Consider the following 20664-nt stretch of genomic DNA (forward strand, 5'->3'; position numbering starts at 1 on the left):
ATTTCTCTCGATTACGTCCCAGATCCGGATCGGGTTCTTCAATTGAAAATTGGATCTTCTGCGCCACTGGATCTTGTAATTTGAATTCATTCATTCAGAAATAAACTTGAGCGCCATAATATTGGGTTTGTTAGCCTTCTCGGCACTCAGGGGCGTCCATATTGCCCGCGGAACGCGTGGGGGCGGATTATTCGGAGGCGGAACTTCGCGAGTCGTACATCATTTCCAACTCCCCCTTTTCGCACGTCGAGATTGTAAAACATTAGTCCGCACCTCTTGGGGCTTTGCATAGTCGTCTTTGGAAGCGTAGATATGTTACTACTGTACTGGCTTGCCTCGCTGCTGCTGCCCATCGTTGTCGCTGTAGCTGAGGCCGACCACCACGGACAAGATGCCTACATCGTGGAGTTCATGGATCGGGTAAGCTGCCGAAATCTGGATGCTATGTCTCACCCGGCTGAACGATACTTAGATACCACCAACGGACCCGATCTTGGCCCTTGAACAGGGCTTAGCTGGGAGAGGGTTGTCTTGTAACCTTGCACCTCGACACATGTTCACTACTTCGCTGTTTTCGGGTGTCTCGTTTATAGCTGACTGTGTCCGCGACGTTTCTACCTCAGAGGCCTCTGCTTTAAGTGCCCTCCGTGCACTCGATATTGTGCAGGACGCTTGGCCAGCTGCATGGGATGCGACGAAGGCTCGACATCAGAGACCAGCGGGTTCCCTATCCAAAGGTTCATCCCAGTAACCTCTTCGAACTTTCAAACGACAGTCATCAGATAACGGCACGATACCAGTAGTCTCTCACGATCACGTATTCCTCACTACTCACAGAGATACGGGGGTCGGCAAACTTCACGCCGAAGGCATCGTCGGCTCAGGGGTACGCATCGCGGTGATCGACACAGGATTCGACCTCAAGGCGCCGGGCCTGGCAGAGACCCGCGTTGCGTACAGCTACAACTCTGCCGAGGATGCCTTCGACTTTGAAGGTGACAATTGCCTTGACTTCCTCCACGGCACACATGTACTGGGCATCATTGCTGCCGACAGCGACGAGCGCCGATTTGGGGTTGTTGGCGTGGCTCCGAACGCAACGATCGACCTCCATGGCCTCGATTCCTGCGACGGAACGCGATCTGGGAGTTTGGATGATTTAATGGCGGCTGTCATTTCGGCGGACGAGAGAGGAGTGGATATGATGATGATAGGGTTTAACATCAAGCTTGCTTTTCTGGAAGGTAATGCCGCTCGGTGTGGCCACAGGTTCCGTTCTTCATGGCATATGCTAATACTTGATAGAACCGGTCGCCAGTCTCGTCAGCCGCGTAGTACGCAATGGCACCGCTGTAACGGTGGCGTCTTCGAATGATGGCCCCGGCCTCTTCACGGGAGCCTCGCCCGCCAGTGGCGAGGGTGTAGCCGCGATTGGATCAACTGACAACTCGGCCACTCCGTACTACACATGGGGAGCGAATTGGACATCTGGCAGTGACCAAGGTGTCTTGCGCTTCGTCCCTTCTTTCCCATCCAACTTTGCCGCCAACAACAACCTCACTCTCTGGATGCCCGCCGACCCCGAGAGCTTCCCCGACGGTTGCAACCCCGCCCCCGGCAACTTCGTCCCGCCGGCTGACCCCGCGAACACGGTGATGCTGATCGACGAAGACCACTGCTGGCTTGATCCCAAGAATACCTCAACACGCCTCGCCATCAGTCTGGGCGTGCCTTACGTCTTGAGGTACCAGTCCGCAAGCACCACGGTGGCGGACGGGATGCAGTGGGTTCCCAATTTTGCAGAGTTCTCTAGACGGTACCAGGGCATTGCCAGGATCTCAAACGAGGGTGGACAGTTGCTGAAGTCACAGCTTGCCAAGGGCAGCATTCACCTATCCTTCCCGAGCGACGTCTCGCAGGCTCAGGAGGATGTCACCTACCGGATCAACGACATCTCCGGAGGCCTGGTCTCCAGCTTCTCCAGTTGGGGTCCGACACCAGAAGGCCGGAGCTATTCCTCATTCGTGGCACCTGGCGAGAACATTCTGAGTACGTTCCTACCCAAGTACGGAGGCTTTGCGGTAATCGGGGGTACGAGCATGTCCAATCCGTTTGCCGTTCGGGTCTTCGCGTTGGTCAAGGAAAAGCATCCCGACTACGATCCCAAACAGATCCTTGTGTAGTGACGACAACTTCAAACCCTGTCAAGTTCATCGATGGGAACAGAAAGTTGTTTGACTATCTGGCTCCGGTATTCAGTCAGGGGGGCGGGTTGGTTGATGCGTGGGCTGCGGTCCACGCCGTTTCGCTGGTCAATGTGTCTAGCCTCGACTTTAACGACACCCTTCACCGGCCCTCCTCTCTTGCATTCACTCTCAAGAATACCGGAACCGAGTCATTGGCTTATTTCCTGTCGCACGTAGGCGCAGCCTCGAGTTACATCCTCGATCAAGCCGATCCGTACTCACTCACGGGAGCAGAGGGGCACCCCGTCTATGCCGAAGTCGAAACCACCCCCTCGTCTATCGAAATCCCACCAAGAGGCGCGGCCGTAGTCTCGGTCTCCATCAAAGTTAACCCAGCTCTACATGTTGCAGCAAAGCGAGGCACCTTCTTCATTCAGTCATCCGCAGCTGCAGCAACCAACCTCACGATTCCATACACCGGCTTCGGCACGCCGCTCGTCAACCTTCCTACGATCAACCCCAACGCATCGTACCTCGTCAGCGTTGACCCAGCCACTACCATTGACACCCGCGTGAAGCCCGGCACAACGTTCGAGTGCTTCTACAACGGCAGCATCCCGAAGCCAGACTGGCCCGCCAGCTGCACGCCCGGTTTTCCAGGATTCAGAAAGACGTTTGTCACGCAGAGCCGGAACTATTCGTACGATTTAGTGGATGCCGCCACGGGTGATGCCATCCTCCCGAGGACATTTGTGGGTACGGCGGAGAGGTACGCGGAGCCATCGGCATGGTGGGTCTGGGACGGGTCGGAGGAGGATCGGAAGTATATCCCGCCCGGCCGGTACTTCTGGCCCGTCCGGGCGCTGAAATTGAGTGGGGATACTGGTAATAAGAAGCACTGGGATGTGTGGGAGTCTGGGAAATGGACTCTGGGTTACGCTCCGGATAGCATCGGGCTGCCGATGGCTTCGCTTTGAGAGCACCAGTGAGATACCTTACCCTCCTCGTTAGCGTGACAACGTCGGCTGACCTTTAACACATATCAACACACAATCTCAGTCTGGTTTTCATATTTGGGTGTGGCTGCGAGAAGATTTTCAAAGTGTTTCAAAGGCTGTATTGAAGTACATATATGGGACAAGATCAGATCCGGGACCCCCAGCAGCTTATCATGCATGCCATTCCCTCACAATCGTGCGTCAAGCAGCGGTCCCCTCGCGTCTGGTGATGTTCGCTTCGATCTAGCATCCGCAGAAGCAGCGCTGGTCACTATTTAACGACATGGTTAGTATCATCTTTCCCTGGGTCGGTGCAGCAAATGACTTGTTTCGCTCTTAGTCAGATTAGGATTTTCATGTCGACTTACCCAAAGGCAGAGAGACCGCAGAAAGGGTTCGTGCAAGGAGCCGTGCAGAAGCTCCTGCAGTCGTTGGGGCTGCTGCATGTGGGCGCAACATTGCTCTGAGGCTCAGGGGCCGGGACAGCAAGGGCCAGGGCGGCAAGCGAGAGGACGGAGATCAGAGAGAACTGCATATTGAAGGGTGTGTTGTTGAGGTGCGTAAAGATGGGTATTAAGCGATTGTATAATTGAATCCTGCTGATAGTTGTAGAAGTTCTGCTGAGTCCATATGCCATTTCGCCTAGCCATGTTGCAATCCTTTTATACCAGGAACCTGTAGACGCTTTGTCTTCGTGCCCGACAAGGGTCCATAGCCATGGTCTTGGGTTCGGTACATGAGACGATCTCAATTTGATTAAGGTAATTACGATGATTTATTTTTCCATCTTGGCATTTCTGCGCAGCTCCCACCGGCTGCGATGACTCGTGCCCGTGGGGTCGATGCGAAGTTGACGCCCGCGGGCGTCTTCCATAGTAGCAGCATCTCCTAAATGGAGAACTCCTCGCCTACAGACGCGACGTTTAGAGACAAAATGCCGTGTAGAATTGTGCACAGGCGTCCTTCTATTGGACCTCTGGCTGCATACAGACGCCTAGCTCCCGAGGGGGGGGGGGAGGGTTACAAAGCTGAATCAGTCGTCCGACGTACTCCGCCGGCCACTTTTTAGGATTCCTAGCGGACTACTCTGTGCAGATCGGTACTCCCAAGGTCAGGATTGACCGCTGACTTAGACATATTAGGGGAGCTCGTAACCAGGGACTCCAAGATGTCATGATATCATCCGAACGGGGCCGTCTTTACATCGATCAATACCTGAACTCTAATCAAATTAAGGCCTTGGGAAAGGTACGACATTTCCTTGCACCAGGAGACATTCTGCTGCTTAGAGTCTGAAACAGCTTCGTAGGGCCAAGATTTAATTTCTGCCTGGTCTCGATAGGCTGAGCCAGGATGTGGGGCATTACAGCGTCACGATTGGCTCAGAGCGGAAAGAAAACACCGAGGCTTATGTCCCCGAAAGGTGTTGAAGACTCAATAACTGAGGGGACCTTCTAGTTGGAACCGATAGTTCACATTAGGTTTCTCGTAGTACGCAAATGCTCCTAGCCTGCCTTAATATCTCCACGTCTCGCGACGTTGTATTCTCCCTAGTCTTTCCCAACACAGCCTTTAACTAGTAGTGCGACTAGTTCCAAATCCCAGTCTAGCAGGGTACTCCATTGCAGCATTGTCCAACGTCGTCATCAGTGCACCAATAGCCGTTGCAGCAGGTGCCGTCGCAGTGACAGCGGGCCTCAATCTGATGAAGCAGAGTCAGTTGATTCCGACAAAATCATGGCGCTGGCTCCTTGCGCGAGTTCGACTTACAAAACCTCTGGCTAGATTGCGGTCTCCGGTCGTTGCCATGGAGTTGGCGCTGGCAATACCAGCTACAAGAAAAGAAAGAATGGTAGTAATTCTCATTTTGCCTGTGCGATGAATACTCTGTCTTGATTTTGGTTGTTCGGAATGGTATCAAGGTGGTACATTTGCTGAACGAGACTCAGCCCTTCTTATAGCTGAACTCTGCATCGTGTGTGACCAAGTTTACATGGTGGTTATCCTTCCTTCGGTCGATTTTGTCAGCGCAATACGAATGCCTGGGTTAATCCTGCCACCCTCCTTCAACGTGGACAATACCGAAGCAGCAAGACACAAGGATTGGCGTAAATCCTTCGTGGTACAATATCTGCATAGCACGCCGATAAAAGTTGGCTTCGCCTTGGCCCTTCCTTCCGATTAACAGGCGAGATCAATATCTGGAAGGTGAGTGTTCTTGCCGAAAGACGAAGGATTCATCAGACATGGATCCTACGTGGGCCGCTAGTCTGACAGAATGTCAGAAATCATATGTTTGGATTGCCTTCCTCTTTTGGACCTGCGAAGTATCATAAGTACGGTAAGATAAGCCCAAATACACCAGACATCTTGTCCTGATGCTGACCGGCGAGCTCGCCAAGTCGACTACCTAGCGTGATGGATTCAAAGCCCTGGACTCAAACGCCCGCGTCAAGAACCGTCTCTCTCCTCCACGACAAGGTTGCTCAAGCTGGACATATCTTTCAATGTCATCGGCAAATTCTAGTCTCCTAATTCATGACTTGCACATATCCCGAATGTTTCACTAGAGAAAATTGTCAGGTATCAGTCACCCGCTCACGAGAACGGCTCAGTTGCAGCGGCGCATGACCATAACTGAGGATGGATCAGAAAGAAAAACGATCTCGTAAAAATGGTCGACTGTAGAGATCCCCAGACCCTTTTCTGTCTCATCCACTGATGACGTCCATGACTTTCTTCTATACCTTTTCGACCTCGCTGACGCCGACCTCGGCTTCTTTCTTGGCAAGGCCACTGCCCCCGGGAGTAATACCCAATTCTTGTCTGATTGCCTCCATCCGGCGCATGTCTTCCTCTCCTTGGTTGCCACCAAACAGTTTGTCCATCTCCTCGATGCGGACGCCCTTTGTTTCCGGGACGAAGAAGTATACCCAGACGATCAGAAGAATGCAGAAAGCTGTGCACAGGGTTTAGCTCATGATTAAGATCAGAGCGGAGGCTTCATGACTTACCAAGGAAGAAGTAGAAGGTGCCAAACGTGATCGCCTCAAGCATTCTTGGGGTAATCAGAGCCACAATGAACTAGAATTCCGACGTCAGATGTCAATCTCTGTCGTCTTAGTTAAGGGAACTTACGTTGCTCAGCCAGTTCGTTCCTATGGCCAGGCCCACTGCTTGGGACCGGACGCCAGGAGGGAAAATCTCGGATGGCACAATCCAGTTGACGCACCCAATACTAAATGCAAAGTTGGCGATGTAAGTCCAAACGAAGACCGCGGCAGCCCAACCAGCTGACTTGTTGCTCGCCCAAGAATCCTTGTAGACCGCGTACAGCGTGCCAACAATCAGTTGGGACACACCCATACCGATGCCGCCGATGATCAATACCTTCTTACGGCCCCATCGATCCATGAACATAATGGCTGGGATCGTGGAGAAGAAGTTTATGACGCCCACCACGCCTGTCGCAAGTAGATCAACGGAATTACCTGACAGTCCAATGTTCTTGAAGATCTTCGGGGCGTAGTAGATGATGGCGTTGATTCCAGTAAATTGTTGAATTATTTGTAGAAGCGCAGCAATAAGTAGGCGACGGTTGAGATGCCGCACGACGAATAGAGACTTGTATCGCCGGATGGTGAGCTTTAAGCGAGAAGTGACACCTGGATACATCGTCTTCGTAGTTTCACGATCGAATTGAGCGGCTGCCATGATCTCAAGGAGTTCAAGTCTGAGACGAGGGTCGTCGGAGGGTACGCGGCGGACGCGAATCAGAGTTGCTAAGGCTTCTTCCTCGCGATCTGTACAGACATCATCAGCTGTGTTGATTGACAGCAACATCCACACAGCATTACCTTTCATTAACAGCCAACGTGGGGTGTAAGGCAGGAAGAATGTGCCCACTGCCAGGACTAGTGAAGGCACGCATTGGAGGGCCAGGGGCAGGCGCCACGCTACTGGAGACTGGCTGTCTCCAGTTCCGCCAATATGCTGGGTTCCGTCTGCTTCGCGTTAGCTTGGTGGGACATCTGATTTATCCCATACGTACAATCCAGCCAGAAGGCAATCATGATGCCCACGGTGATACCAAGTTGCTGAAGCGCGACAAGACTGCCGCGTAGGTTGGGAGGGGCTAGTTCACTCAGGTATAGTGGAACCACCATCGAAAGCTGACCGATGGACAAGCCGGCAATGAAGCGACCAACGAAGATCATGGGAACATTGATGGCTGCAGCTTGTATGATCGAACCGATGAGGAATATGACGTTCGCTAGGAGAATGGTCCATCGTCTGGAAAGAGCATCGGCGATCGGGCCGTTGACCAAGGCTCCGATCATTGCTCCGAGGGTCAAGACAGCCACCATCCATCCTTGAAGAGTGGCGTCGTTTGCTAAGGTTGGGAATTGTTTACCCTTTGTTTGTTAGGTTCGATTCTTGTGAGTTGCGGAAGAGCAGGACGTACGAAGTTGTTCATGACCAGGACACCACTGATCACCCCTTGATCATACCTAGAACCATCATGAGCATGTTGTATAGATCTTGAAAACGCGCCAACCTACCCGAACAAGACGCCCCCAATACTAGCAAAGCATGCTAAAAAGAAGATGTATGGCTGTCGGAAGAGCCCCTTGTAGCCTGGAATACTAAATTCAGAATAATGCCTTGGCGAGGTCGGAGGCAGTTGACATACCGGCTTCGCCATATGAAACCTCCATGTTGAGTGCTTCGCAACTAATGCGTGTCTCGTGGAAGAGTAAAGGTTGGTAGCATATGCAAGAGATGACGAAAGGACCTGAAGGTATGGGATGAAGTCGAATCGTTGGATGGTTCCAATCATCTGATCAAGATCTTCTGCAGAGACCTGGGCGCATCCTCACATAATAAAGAAGTCCGCATCGGAGAATTCGTTCCATAAACCACCCTACAATGTGCAATCACACTCTGGAGTCCCGATATTGGCCGGGGAAACTGGGGAAAGTGGACGTTGGCGTTGCCGTGGACCTGGAACCTAGCGTCGGGCGACTGTGCTCCGAGTACCTGGGGAAGTTGACGATGCCCTCGGCAGTAGAGTTCGTCCCATGATCTGTCGGTCCTGCCCACTCCGATATGCTAGGCTCAATGTTACCTCAGTCGCGTGACTTGTCTCATATCGAATCATCATCCTGCTGTGGCCTGACGGGAAGAAGAAGGCGCGTCATTGCAAGCGTGATGTGACATTATTATCTTGTTGACAACCGCATCAGCGAACCAACTTGGGGATTATTAGTATGTTGTTCTAACTTTTTAGAGCTCATTCAATGGCCTTCCCAGGTTCACCTTGCTGGGGGAAGGGGGTTGGTAGCCAGGTGATAGGTGCCATGCGATGGGCATTTTGATGTTCGCCAATATTTGCCGGCCATGTTGGCCCCTGGGTCGGAAACCCGATCTCGGCCGAACCGTCAAGGATTCGGATCCTGGCTTGAGACAAAGGCGGCACCTTTCCGAGGCCGCTTCCAAGAGCTTCAGACATTCTCCCGTTATGCACAATACGAGAGCTTTTGGGTTCGTAAGCTGGAGGACACAAAAGTGTTCTCTACAATTGATGGGAGTAGATAGCTCTGCCAGTGTGAAAAGCATTTTCAGCGGATCTTTTCAGTGCCCTTTCAATGCGAAACTAGGTTTACATTCTCCATAGCCAACATTATGTTTTAGGTACATAAACCCATACTTACGGAACTGGAAGATGCCCGAGCCTGCCAGACGGAACCAGGCAAAGGGCTACAGCAGGCCATTTCTGTGTTTACGGAGGACAGGAAGTTGTAGTTTAGCGCCTGCAACGGAAACACAGGCAAGAATTTCGTGAAGCCTCGGGGGCCCTGCCAAGTAAAGTAATATGTTCGAACAGAAGCTTTGGTCTGCACACGACGGATGCAGTACACGCCGGACCGTCTCCGCCACTTTTGAATGATGCTAGTGGGGCAAGGCCACCGGACGAGGGACGGAAGGCCGGACACACGGAGACCCATAATAGGCCGGGCGCACTGCAGTTCCACCTCCAGACAAATGTCCCGTGATTTGGTTGCGAAATGCTTGAGTCGTCCATGATTTAGTGAATTCGCTTTGAGGCGATGTCCTTTCTACTTGATTACCCCTCAGCGTGTCCTAAAAATGCAACGCCAAGGGGTTAGTCCTGCAGTTGCAGCGTGTTAGAGTTATCCCTACCGCTTATCGCTGAAGAAATAGTGCGAAATGCCCCATGAAGCTTGCAATCAAATTTTGTTAGGTTGCTGAAGCCCGAACGTGCTAGGCGTCGTCCTGCGAACATGCGCGTCACGGTGAACGGTGTCGCCAGCAAATTCGACTTCATTCGGGAATAAGCACGGCCTAACGTCGCCGAGCAGGTTAGTGAGTCGTGACCATGTTTAATGTTGATGCCTGGACTTTCCCCAATTTTGGTGGATAGAGTGAGTTGATCGGTACATGTTTTTGCCTGTTTCGGCTATGGAAAGGGAGGCGCAGCGCAAGGCTTGTCCCGCAAAAGCTGCGCCCTAAAGCTGAATGCAACGACGCTCAGTGACAGATGTACCTTACATCATTCGGGCCATGAACGTCCTGTAAGTTCGATTGGCGCAAACTTCATAGTAAGGCTGCGTTCGTCGTAGGATTTCATCCCTTGCAGTTTGTAATATAAAAGAGACGACAGTGCCTTGGCAATCGATGCGTATTGCACTACATCAAATTTCTTGAACGCTTTGCAAAACCATTCGTCAAAAAACTGCACTTTTTTCAATACAACAATCACAATCATTCTCGTCAAACCTCACAAGCAATATGAATCACGAGAAGGGCAAACTTGCTGAGGCCGACGCCTACAGTAATCCCCCACCATATCCCGGCAACAACGCGGAGCTGCCAGACTACGAAACACCGAGATTCAACAACACAGCATCAGATACCCGGCTAGTCGCGGCGACCGCAAGATTTCCGCCGATTTTGAATTGCTACTATCAATGGAAGTGGAAGCAAGTTTACTACCTGGGGCCTTCGGCCGAAGAGAAAATGTTTGCCATTTCATTTGATGGCAAGCTATTTTCTACCAAGCAAACTCTTTGCCTTCATAATGGCCCCAGCGACAAGGCACCCGTCATGGCCACCGCGAGCAGGACTGGCATGGGCTGGCACGACCGTTCCACCATCAACGTGAATCGAGAGTTTGGAAGCGGGGAGGATATTAAACTTGAAAAGCCCCAAGATGCAGGCTTCAGGAAGAGTCAAGTCCGAGCCTTCCACATGAAGACTACGAAAGGGAGGGTGGAAGAGTTTCAATGGAGGACATCCCACGGCAACGAGATCAAAGAGCTGGCGGGACACGCATCAGGGTGGAAGCTCGTTCGCATGATGGGACCTGAGTCTATCGGGGGTCACTCGAAGAATCCAGACTTGGGATATTCGAGTGATGGACAAGAGGTCGTGGCAGTTTTGGCGCACAACATGTCATGGAGCATGACCAAGGGCTACAGGTTTGCCTTTATGGGGACAGGACTCACAGGAACTTTGGGCGAGGAATGGGAGGCGACGGCCGTTCTAACAGGATTCTGGCTGTGGTACCAACAAGTCACCACGAATTCTGCCGCAGGTGCCGGGGCGGCCGGGGCGGCAGCATGCTGATACTGTTCGTTGGCAACGCTTTTGGTTTGTCACTTTCTGTTGTCAATACGACATTTGTACCTGAAGACCAGGTAAATCAACTCTCAAAACCCCACGTAAGATAGTTGTAAGACCTGAATTCGGACTAAAATTAAGGAGTAAATTTTCTCAATTATGATCTACCATGGCCGCCGTAAAGCCTGGGAGTCCATATCCGAACCAAAAGAATCTTGAAAATAGAACACCAGTTGCCCCACATCAAAACATCCGTCGTCCGCCACCCCGCGAGATGGTTTGTGCAGTTAGCTGCATCCGTAGCAGATAGTCTGTTCCAGGTTTCTACCACATAGCCAGTGGGTTCGTGGCATTAGCAGGGCGGACCTGGATAACGTCCCAGTGCTCAACGATACACGTGCCATCAAACCGGAAGATGTCGACAATCGCCGTTGGCTCCGGAGCACCAAGTGTGTCCAGGTGGTAGAGAATGTAGCCGGTATTGTTGTCGAAGTTGTTGTGGATGATAGTCATGTTGACCCCTTCAGGCGTGACGAGAGTCGCGAGGAAGTCGACAGAGCTTTGCCTGCCGGAGAGGACGTTCGGGTTGTGCTGGATGTAGTCCTCCGTCATATGATTCAAGAGAGCCTTTGTGGTGTTTCTTTCCACATAGAAGTCGTTGACGAAGTCGTTAAAGATGGCCCGCTGCCCCGCTGGACTAGCTGGGCGGGAAGGACAGTTGGGCAGGGTTGCAGCTGTGGGGTGATAGCTGCCAAGTTTGGAGGCACTAGCAAGAGCAAAGACGCTCACGACGACAGAAATGAGACGCATGACGGGTTGTTGAGGTGCGGTGTGTTTACTTGAAGTCGGGTAAAGTCGAGAAGCCGCTTGTTCACTTGTTGGCGAGACGAGTTGGCGTGAAGTGCGAAAAGAGGGGAAATCCAAGGTCAAGCGGAAGTCGACTGACTTATACAATCCTATGAGATGGAATAAGTGGTTTCTGGCTTTGGTTATGAGGTCTCTCTGCTATGAGGTCGAGTGTACCGGGCACGTCGAGGCCCTTGCCGAGTGGCAGGGGTGACACAACGCTAGCTACCTATTGACTAGGCATTTCGGCCACAGGAAAACTCATGACTCTTTCCATATTGAATCGCAATATTAGATTCAGAGTTGTTATACCCCTGAAGCTGACAAACGTCGCTTTGATGTTGATATTAGTTCTACTAGGGACTGGATGTGACCGACCTGCCAATGACAACGAGTTGAGCTTCGACCTTGCCAAAACGAGGGCAGGAATTACCTGTTGGTCCACTTTTGCTGCCACCGGAGGACCAAAGTTGAAGATGCCGACCCGCGCGCGCGGTAAAGCAAAGCTTGTCGGGGTTGGTAGTGGGTCGTCATCGGACCGCCGATGACACCCGATCGCCGTCCCGGAACCGCCCCTGACTAAGGATCATAAAGATGACAAGACCATGGGACCTGTTTGATTCCGCTTCCCAGAAGGAACATGGTGGAAGCTGTCAAATATATGCATCTTTTCTTCAGGTAAGCTCTGTTAATTCGACGTTTTCACCCGCCTATTCGAATTCAGTCTTACGATCCTTCGAATCGCGAAGAGGAACACCTGTGTTATGTCTGGCGGCTAAATCTCGCAATCTTCAACTGGCCTGCATGGCATCGACGAACTCATCGCTTGCTGTGCCCGTTCATCCGATAACTATGCGAAATACAAGTTACAGTTTCTTTGACAAAAAAAAAAACCTACCAAGCTTCCGCTCGTCAATACCGCGTCTATGCAGGTGGCCGGGCACCCGGGGTACTACATCTGTGGCGCAGTAGCGGAGAGCTGTGGCACGGGCTATCCTCTTATCTCCGACGAAGTCCGAAATACTCATACATTCGCTCGCCCTGGCGTCGGTCGACTGTGCTCCGACAGTCGAGGGGTTCTGAGGGGTAGCATCACGTGTTGTGGCTTGATCACGACCATCAGTGGGCCGAGACACTGTGGAGGCATGAACATCGGGATACATGATCTAGGAGTGTTACCGGGAACTATGAGACCTTGAATTGCTCTACGATTGGCAGCACGTAAACTTTGCGCTGTGCAAGGTCTTATATCTTCGTGGCTGCGTGAAAATGCACAACAATGCAACCATCAGGTCCACCTCACTCAAAATGCCCGACCACCGTGACAGTCCGGGCTTGTGTCAACTGTCAAAAGAGGAAGAGCAGGTGTATGAGAGGCAGCGCACCGAATGACCCTTGCTCTTATTGCTCCAAGACCGGAAAGACATGCAGCTTCGAGAGCCCACCCGATCGGACCCCTCTGACCCGGAAGAACCTGGACGCAGCCGAACTTCGGTGCACACAGCTCCAGAATCTGCTGCGATCGCTTAACCCGGATCTCGATATCGAATCGGCATTGAATCAACCCGGAAATCAACGGCTGGAAAATGACGATAGCTCCAACACTCCGGAAGAATCCGATGAAGTAACCCCGCACAGCTACGAATGGCACGAGGGATCTCTGTCGCCGGAATATAAGTCTTCAACTCATGACAACGATGGCATGGCTATGCTTTCGAGTCACGACTCTGGATACCTCGGTACGAAAGACAACTTTCATCGTTCTACTGATTGTTCCGGTTGCTGATCAAAGGGTTATGTGACAGGAAGCAGTTCTGGGTCGCAACTGTTAGGCGAGATCGACTCGGTCATACACGTATCAAGCACACCAAGGCCCAACCCACCGACATCACATAAACGTCGCAGACAATCATCAAGTTCTGCCGGACTTCCACCTCCAGAGCCTTTAGACCTACCAGTATCATACGTCGCAAGCCGCTTAATTGACGCCTACTTCCTGCTCTACAATAACTGCTACCCCATATTGCATGAGAAGACCTTCCGAGAACGGGTGAATGCGGGACACCGGCAGCGCCTCATTCAATCACCATGGCGCGTCGTCTATCACATGGTGCTAGCCATCGGGCACTGGTTATCAAGTACCGAAACGGAACATCTGCAATCCGGACATTACAGTGCAGCGAGATCAAACCTGTCGCTCCAGATGCTAGAGTCAGGCACGATTGAGACGGTGCAGGCATTTCTTCTAATGGGAAACTACCTCCAGAAGAGAGACCGGACCAACACGGGCTACAACTTCATTGGATTGGCGTATCGAATGGCGTTAGGGCTGGGCCTGCATCGTGAACCTCCGGGACCCGAAGACACCCTCGGCCATGAGCGCCGGAGGCAGCTGTTTTGGACAGTATACTGCTTCGAGAGCGGCTTCAACATTACAACAGGACGGCCACCGACGATGTCAGATGACTTCATTGACACTCGAATTCCACGCAATATTGATGACAAGGTAAGAGTTGGTGACACTGCTTCAAGTATTACCCAAAATGCTCATGGTTACACTTAATAGGAGCTGTCTTTCAAGGCACCCGTGCCATCTCCAGTCAACTACCCGACTACATACTCAGCGGTAATATGCCAAGCTCAACTGGCAAAGATTGCCGATGCTGTCTACCACGAATTCCTCCTAGCAAAGACCGCAAGTACGAAGGTCGAGTACCGTGTGGCAGAGACCATGGAACGGGACCTCAATCGGTGGCGACAAAACCTACCCGGGTACTTCCTCACAACGGACTGCCCGAATTGGTTCAGGGCACCACGATCTGTTGTTCTCTGGAAAGAACAGAATCTTCGCATTCTTCTCTGGCGCGGCAGCCAAAAATACCACAGCTATCTTCCGACTAAAACCAACGCAGAAGAAAAGTGCCTTGAAGTTGCCATGCAAAGTATCCACGACATCGCCACCTTCTGCATGGCCAACGAAGCCTGTCTACACCAGGGCCTCATCTGGTACGCGACGTACTTCTTATTCCAGGCCACGTTGGTCCTGGAAGCCAATTATCTCACCGAAACTAGTCGGCCCGAAGAGGACAGGCTCGCATGGCAGCATTCCGTGTCGAAGGCGCGCGCTTGTCTCAAATCGCTGGAGAAGAAGAGCAGATCAGCGAAGCGCTGCTTGGAGATGTTGGATCGCATCCACAGCCAGTTTCAGTTCCTACCGCAGCTTGATTTGGAGCTGGATCCAACTTGCTTCCAGGTGTCTAGCCTGGGCCAAGATATCACGACAACATACCCCGAGAGCAGTATCATACCTCCTGCTCACGACTTTATGGAGCTGCCGAGCGAGAACGACTTTGCGTTTTACGGGGAAAGTCAGCATGTGTTTGGCGATGATACGACTGACCCGAGCCTCCGGATGTTGCTGAACGAGGCCTCACTTGACTTTATGGACAACATGCCGCTGGACCTCCTACTAGGTGATTGGACTACGTAGAGTTAACCGAGAAAAGCCATTTTAAGTACACTCGGGAACAAACTTGTTGCAGCTACATCATTCATTTTAATTCACTGGTGGCACGGCGTAGGAAAACAAAAGTTCAGATAGTGTTACAGCCAAAAAGTCAGATATCGTCACTGAGATCCGCCACTGCCAAATCATTGCATCTTCGTTCTAATTTCTATTCGATGTCCCTTGTCCAAGTCTATTTGCATCTATTCCCATGTTGCTTTCTTAGGGCAAAACGTAACCTCCGTCAATGATGACATCGCTACCTGTCATGTACGTGGACGCGTCGCTAGCCAGGTACAGGTACAGGCCCTTGATCTCCTTGGTGTGACCCTGTCTGCCCAACGCCGCCATGCGGTACGCCTCTTGCAGCGCCAACGGACCAGCGCCCATCTTAGTGTCGAAGAAACCCGGGGAGACAATGTTGACCCTCGCAAACTCGCGCCATTCGCGGGCAAGAGACTTTCCGAAATGCGTCACGTACGCCTTGGTGGCGTTGTACACGGGCTGATCGACGGGCACGTTGACAATGTGGCCGCTCATGCTGGATGTGATGATGAGGTTGCCAAAGCCCTGGCGGTGGAAGACTTCACCGGCATACTTTGAGCAGTACACGATTCCGTCAACTTTAAAATGTTAGGAACACGGTCACCGGAAAACCATACTTAGAGATCTACAGCAACGTACCGTTGACAGACATCTGTTTCCTGTACTCGTCGAGAGTCTGTTCGAGGATAGGCTTGGAGATGGCCATTCCTAACGCGGTGTAAGTTTTCTTCCCACGCTGATATCACTGCATCAATTATCAACTCACCAGCGTTTGCAATGAAAACATCAATCTTGCCAAAGTCTTGCAGAACCTTGGCGATGGTCTCTTGGACCTGGTTGGAATCCGATACTGAAAGGCATAGTTAGCAACGGGGTCTATGGTCCTACTTTTGTCAGATCTGCCTACCGTCGACCTTGTATGCTGATGTCTTCACGTTATGTGTGCTCGCGAGATCTTTCGACTTCTGAATCGCCGCATCATTTCTATGAATAGATTAACACCTTAATTCCGGTCCATCAAGTTGCCCGAAAACTTACGAGTTGTACCACAACGCAACATTGCCTCCGGCTTCAGCCATCGCCTCGGAAACGGCATATCCAATACCATCCGCGGCACCAGTAACTACAATTATCTTGCCGGTGACTTTGAGCTGTTCCAGAACGTTGGAGGGTGTGTTGGGGAAAGGCCTGGGGAAGCCCTCGCGGGTCTTCTGGCAGTCATCGTTGGACATAGACATGTTGGCGTTGTTCGTGAGATGGTTTGAATGGAGTTATTATGGCAAGAAGTTCTGCGATGTTTCTCAAATCTAAGAAGTTCGTCGCTTTAATGAATGAGTTGGGTTGAGACGTGGCATCGGCCACTCCGCTCCGCGTCGGTGTGCTGTCGTCCGAGAGGGGATTCTTGGTGGGGGCGGGGCAGGTACCCAGCACTGAATCATTGGGGCGCATGTCACCGTCGGCTGAGCCAATCCCGGCAGGCAATGGAGACTGTTTTGTTGGACTGGACGGTCCCTCCTGACGTCATATGTAGAAGTTAAATATCTCTCAAGGTATTGGAGAGCTTGGGTAGTAATTTGGGAGATGCTCTTGGCGCTGACATGGAAGATAGTTAGAATATTTGCATGATGGTCATGGGCAGTCTAGGGAACTGTATGCCACTTCTGAGTCTCAAGCTTAAACGATGCTTTCGCGACGCTAAGAAACCAAAACCAGAACGTACTTCATGCTCTATACTTGGAAATGCATTACACGGTGACAATATCATCCTCGTTACTGAGCATTTCCATTTCTCCATGTCATCCCTAACCTTGCCCCCCTCAGGAAACAATCTCCAGCATGTTCTTGAACAACTCATCCGAATCTTGGCCTAGAGGGCTAGCCATAGTGGGCGCCTCTTTCGCGTCCATGGGAGGATAAATCAGCGCCTGGTTTATGTACGTTTTGATCTGCTTCGCGAGGTCTCCGTGCAGTTTGACCTTTCTTTCCCATCCCTCACCAATGACTGCCCCCCATGCACCTAGGTCGAGACAGTAGTTGTATGCAGCCTGCGAATACTCCATCATAGGTTCTTCAAGTAGCGCTGCGGCAGCGTTATGCCCAGACACGCGACCAAGTTGGAGTGCATGCTGGCAGGACATGAGCGCATGGTGACCGCTCGGATCTGCGATGGCATAGGCAGCGTCACCTGTCGCAAAGATATTCTTATTCGTCGAGGTCTGCAGGTACTTGTCGACATGCAAGCGACCAAGAGAGTCTTTGGGTCCCGCTATCTGCTGCGCAAGAGGGGATGCTCTCATTCCGCCAGTCCAGACCGCTGTATTTGTCGCGATGCGCTCGCCGGAGGCAAGGGCTACTCCCTCCTCGTCAACTGTTGAGACTGCAGATCCAAGTTTGACTTCGATATTTAGCTCTTCCAAGGCTTGTTGGATGATTGGACGAGGTCCAGGTCCGAGTTCCGGGCCAATTTTGCTGGCACTCTCAACCAGAATGATATGTGGCTCGTCAATGTGACCAAGGCGCTTCGGACGCTCCGTTGCGAGTTCGATGCCCGTGAAGCCAGCCCCGCAAATCATAACGATGTCGCGGGTTGCGCTCTGCTGATATGAAGTGAGGCTTTCGAGATGACGCTCTAGTGTGGCGGCAGCTTCTAGCGTGTCGATATCGAATGCATACTGTTCAAGTCCGGTAACACTTCGAGGTTTATTGAGGAGACTTCCCGTCGCGATGATGAGTCGGCTGTAATTGACTGTGATATCTTGTCCCGTTGGCGTATGTACCAGCACACTTTGTTGGATGCCGTCAATCAATTCGGCAGTGCCCTGGACGAAGTCGACACCAGTAGACTGGAATAGTGTCGTCAATGGGTGGGACATGTTGGCAGCATTGCTCTCATAAAGCCTTGGCCGGATCACTAATTCCGGCTCTGGAGCAATGACAATAACCTTGACTTCGTCGGTCTTGTTTTCGAGGTTGATGAGACGAGTTGCTGAGAGGGCACACCACACTCCTGCAAAACCAGCTCCAATGATGACAACTAAGGTCGACATGATAAAGAGGTTTGAGTACTTAGTTGTCAATATGTGAAAAACAGAAGATGAAGCTAGTTAGCTACGAACAGCTGACGCGATCATGTTTCGAGAGTTCGACTTTTATAACGACTTGAGATATCAGGACATCCTAAAGGGTCTTGGAATTTCAAAAGCAACAGGCACTATTAATGCCGAGTGTTTCACCCGCTAGTTCTCTTGGACTCTGGGCTGTACCACACATAGTGCTATGTAATAAGCGGTTACTCGGGTGCCTTTGTCATCATCACGGTCTCTCGTGTTATACCCGTGCCGCTATGCCGGATCCAGTACCCGGATGCCCGGATACCCGCGTCCCCGCTGATCTCTTGCGCCAAACCTACCAATTGCCAGACTCCGACATGGACCCTACAACGAATGATGCCATGGATTCGACCAACATTCCGATGCGCCAGACGAGGGGAGGGACGCGATCCTCTCTCGCATGTCTGCCGTGTCGATCAAAACACTTGAAGTGCGACGGCAAGCGGCCCCAATGCAGCAGCTGTATTGAGTTCGAGAAGCAATGCGACTTTGCCCCATCGCGAAGAGGAGGGTTAGACCGGGCGGCTTTGGCGGAGAGACGCAAAAGACTTGCCGCCGAAGTCCCTGAGTCTGATTCGAATGGAAGCTCGACACCTCGCTCAGAGCAACTTGGTCAACATCAATCGGGGTATGTCACAACCCAAGTACAAGGCTGGGAATTGTTGGACGATTTCAATTTACTTGACGGGGCAACTCTCGGAGATGAATCAGCACAGTCGATTCCAAGGTCATCGCCTCACAGCCGTGCAGGAGACATTGAAACGGACCCTTTGATCAAGTCCTACTACAAGAGCTTTCACAACCTCCATCCACTCCTCCTACCACGAGCCGCCTTCCTCCGGCCTGTCAAGAACCCTCCCCCAACAATCAACTTCGGCCCACTGATAGCAGTGATGCGTCTAATTGGCAACATATATGCCACGCAAGAGTGGTCTAATTCACTCAAGGACAAGGCGGAAGAAGGCTTACTGCAATTATCCCCAGATAGTCCAGTACTGGTTCAGTATCTTTTGCTTTATTCCATTGCCTTGTTTTGGAGTAACTTCAAAGATGAAGCGAAACATCATATGGACTGCGCCACAGAGGTTGCGGAACGTCTTGGGATGCACAAATCTGACTTCTCAAGGCAGTATAATGCCGGCGAACCAGTTCTTGAGGAGTCGTGGAGACGGACTTGGTGGATGCTTTTCATTATCGATGCATACTATGCTGGGACCTTGGGAACCATGAACTTTAGAGTCGGGAACATCGAGGCCACGGTCGAGCTTCCTTGTGAGGAGAGAGAATACGAATCAGAGGTCAGCAAATGCGGTCACACAGCAAAGCGTGCCCGGCGAAAACTAACTCGTATTAGGCCATCCCTCCACCAAAGACTTTGGAAGACTTCGACTCCAGAGAGTTCGCTCCTGAGACTGGTACTTTCTCATCTATCGCGTACCTCATCAGCGCTGTGCGTTGTGCGGCGGTGGCGATATCTACCGTACCCAAGGTCGCCTCAAAGGAAGACTCCGCACAAGTGATTTATTCAGCCGACTCAACCATCGACGGATGGTCTCTACTCCTTCCGAAGGAGCGTAGAAATGTCATGTCAAAAACAGGACAGATTGATGAGCTCATGTTTCAAGCACATCTTCTCATCGGAGTGTAAGATACCCTTCTACGCCTTGATCGCGATGGTCCACTAACATCAGATGTAGAGCGAGCACTGGCCTCCATAGGCCTCTATCTGACCTGAGGTTCAACCTTGTGGAGGACGTGTCAAGCTGTGCCCGAGAGCCACCTGTCGATAACCCGTCGTCAGACTTAATCAACGTGCACACTGTGAGGGTACTCCGGGCAGTCGAGTCGCAAATTCGTCGGCTGGCTTTGCCATCCAGACCATTCCATCACACGCCTTTCACGACTTGCATGGTCAGCGAGGGGACACTTGCGCTCCTCTCGGCTTGCAACTTCTTATTGCAGGGCAAACAGCTAGCAATTGCGAGACACCAAATTCGACTGACGATTGGATGCTTGAAAGCTCTGGGTGAACTTTGGCCAAGGACCACTAAGAACGTGTCGGAGATACAGACCATTGCCCGCCATGTTCTCGGTTTGAAAGGGAAGACTACGATTAGCGATGGCACGCAGACTTCGAACGATGCGGCCAGTCAGTCAGACGAGACGGCTACTACAGGTTTCGGACACAGCGGCTCGAACAATGAGAATGGTACACTCTCTTCTCTTGGGCCCATGGAGGATGTCTGCGGATGGTATGATCCAGGGGACTTTAGTTCAGATTTCGCGCAATGGCCCGAGCATCAAATCTAAACTTGTCAGTGGACTTCTTA

General features: G+C 51.7%; 8 protein-coding genes across 8 annotated transcripts; 4 read left to right on the top strand and 4 right to left on the bottom strand.

Moving 5' to 3' along the window:
* Nucleotides 1-391: 391 nt before the first annotated feature.
* On the top strand, nucleotides 392-3163 carry THES (Thermophilic serine proteinase; the record flags this gene model as incomplete). The annotated part of the gene is made up of 4 exons (XM_037326401.1): nucleotides 392-420; nucleotides 838-1244; nucleotides 1306-2091; nucleotides 2172-3163. The coding sequence occupies 4 exons, from the start codon at nucleotides 392-394 to the stop codon at nucleotides 3161-3163; spliced, it is 2214 nt and encodes a 737-aa protein (XP_037175163.1).
* A 2762-nt stretch (nucleotides 3164-5925) lies between these two features.
* Nucleotides 5926-7902, bottom strand: ecdD-0 (Major facilitator-type transporter ecdD; the record flags this gene model as incomplete). The annotated part of the gene is made up of 8 exons (XM_037326402.1): nucleotides 5926-6143; nucleotides 6199-6268; nucleotides 6323-6987; nucleotides 7042-7188; nucleotides 7236-7599; nucleotides 7650-7695; nucleotides 7747-7822; nucleotides 7878-7902. 8 exons carry the CDS (start codon nucleotides 7900-7902, stop codon nucleotides 5926-5928), a joined length of 1611 nt encoding a protein of 536 aa, XP_037175162.1.
* Nucleotides 7903-9997: 2095 nt separating this feature from the next.
* CGCA056_v011156 (uncharacterized protein) lies at nucleotides 9998-10834 on the top strand (the record flags this gene model as incomplete). Its single annotated transcript, XM_037326403.1, has 1 exon — nucleotides 9998-10834. One exon carries the CDS (start codon nucleotides 9998-10000, stop codon nucleotides 10832-10834), a length of 837 nt encoding a protein of 278 aa, XP_037175161.1.
* A 318-nt stretch (nucleotides 10835-11152) lies between these two features.
* On the bottom strand, nucleotides 11153-11638 carry CGCA056_v011157 (uncharacterized protein; the record flags this gene model as incomplete). Its single annotated transcript, XM_037326404.1, has 1 exon — nucleotides 11153-11638. The coding sequence occupies one exon, from the start codon at nucleotides 11636-11638 to the stop codon at nucleotides 11153-11155; it is 486 nt and encodes a 161-aa protein (XP_037175160.1).
* Nucleotides 11639-12982: 1344 nt separating this feature from the next.
* CGCA056_v011158 (Lactose regulatory protein LAC9) lies at nucleotides 12983-15164 on the top strand (the record flags this gene model as incomplete). The annotated part of the gene is made up of 4 exons (XM_037326405.1): nucleotides 12983-13041; nucleotides 13106-13413; nucleotides 13480-14180; nucleotides 14241-15164. 4 exons carry the CDS (start codon nucleotides 12983-12985, stop codon nucleotides 15162-15164), a joined length of 1992 nt encoding a protein of 663 aa, XP_037175155.1.
* A 237-nt stretch (nucleotides 15165-15401) lies between these two features.
* On the bottom strand, nucleotides 15402-16462 carry CGCA056_v011159 (putative NADP-dependent mannitol dehydrogenase; the record flags this gene model as incomplete). The annotated part of the gene is made up of 5 exons (XM_037326406.1): nucleotides 15402-15802; nucleotides 15864-15932; nucleotides 15991-16074; nucleotides 16132-16208; nucleotides 16263-16462. 5 exons carry the CDS (start codon nucleotides 16460-16462, stop codon nucleotides 15402-15404), a joined length of 831 nt encoding a protein of 276 aa, XP_037175154.1.
* A 579-nt stretch (nucleotides 16463-17041) lies between these two features.
* Nucleotides 17042-18271, bottom strand: CGCA056_v011160 (NADH dehydrogenase-like protein; the record flags this gene model as incomplete). Its single annotated transcript, XM_037326407.1, has 1 exon — nucleotides 17042-18271. The coding sequence occupies one exon, from the start codon at nucleotides 18269-18271 to the stop codon at nucleotides 17042-17044; it is 1230 nt and encodes a 409-aa protein (XP_037176001.1).
* A 642-nt stretch (nucleotides 18272-18913) lies between these two features.
* On the top strand, nucleotides 18914-20644 carry CGCA056_v011161 (uncharacterized protein; the record flags this gene model as incomplete). The annotated part of the gene is made up of 4 exons (XM_037326408.1): nucleotides 18914-18962; nucleotides 19085-19632; nucleotides 19689-19978; nucleotides 20032-20644. The coding sequence occupies 4 exons, from the start codon at nucleotides 18914-18916 to the stop codon at nucleotides 20642-20644; spliced, it is 1500 nt and encodes a 499-aa protein (XP_037176002.1).
* Nucleotides 20645-20664: the final 20 nt, after the last annotated feature.

The sequence above is a fragment of the Colletotrichum aenigma genome, assembly GCF_013390185.1.
Source record: "Colletotrichum aenigma strain Cg56 chromosome Unknown KSG_Cg56_contig07, whole genome shotgun sequence".
NCBI classification, from domain to species: Eukaryota; Fungi; Ascomycota; class Sordariomycetes; order Glomerellales; family Glomerellaceae; genus Colletotrichum; species Colletotrichum aenigma.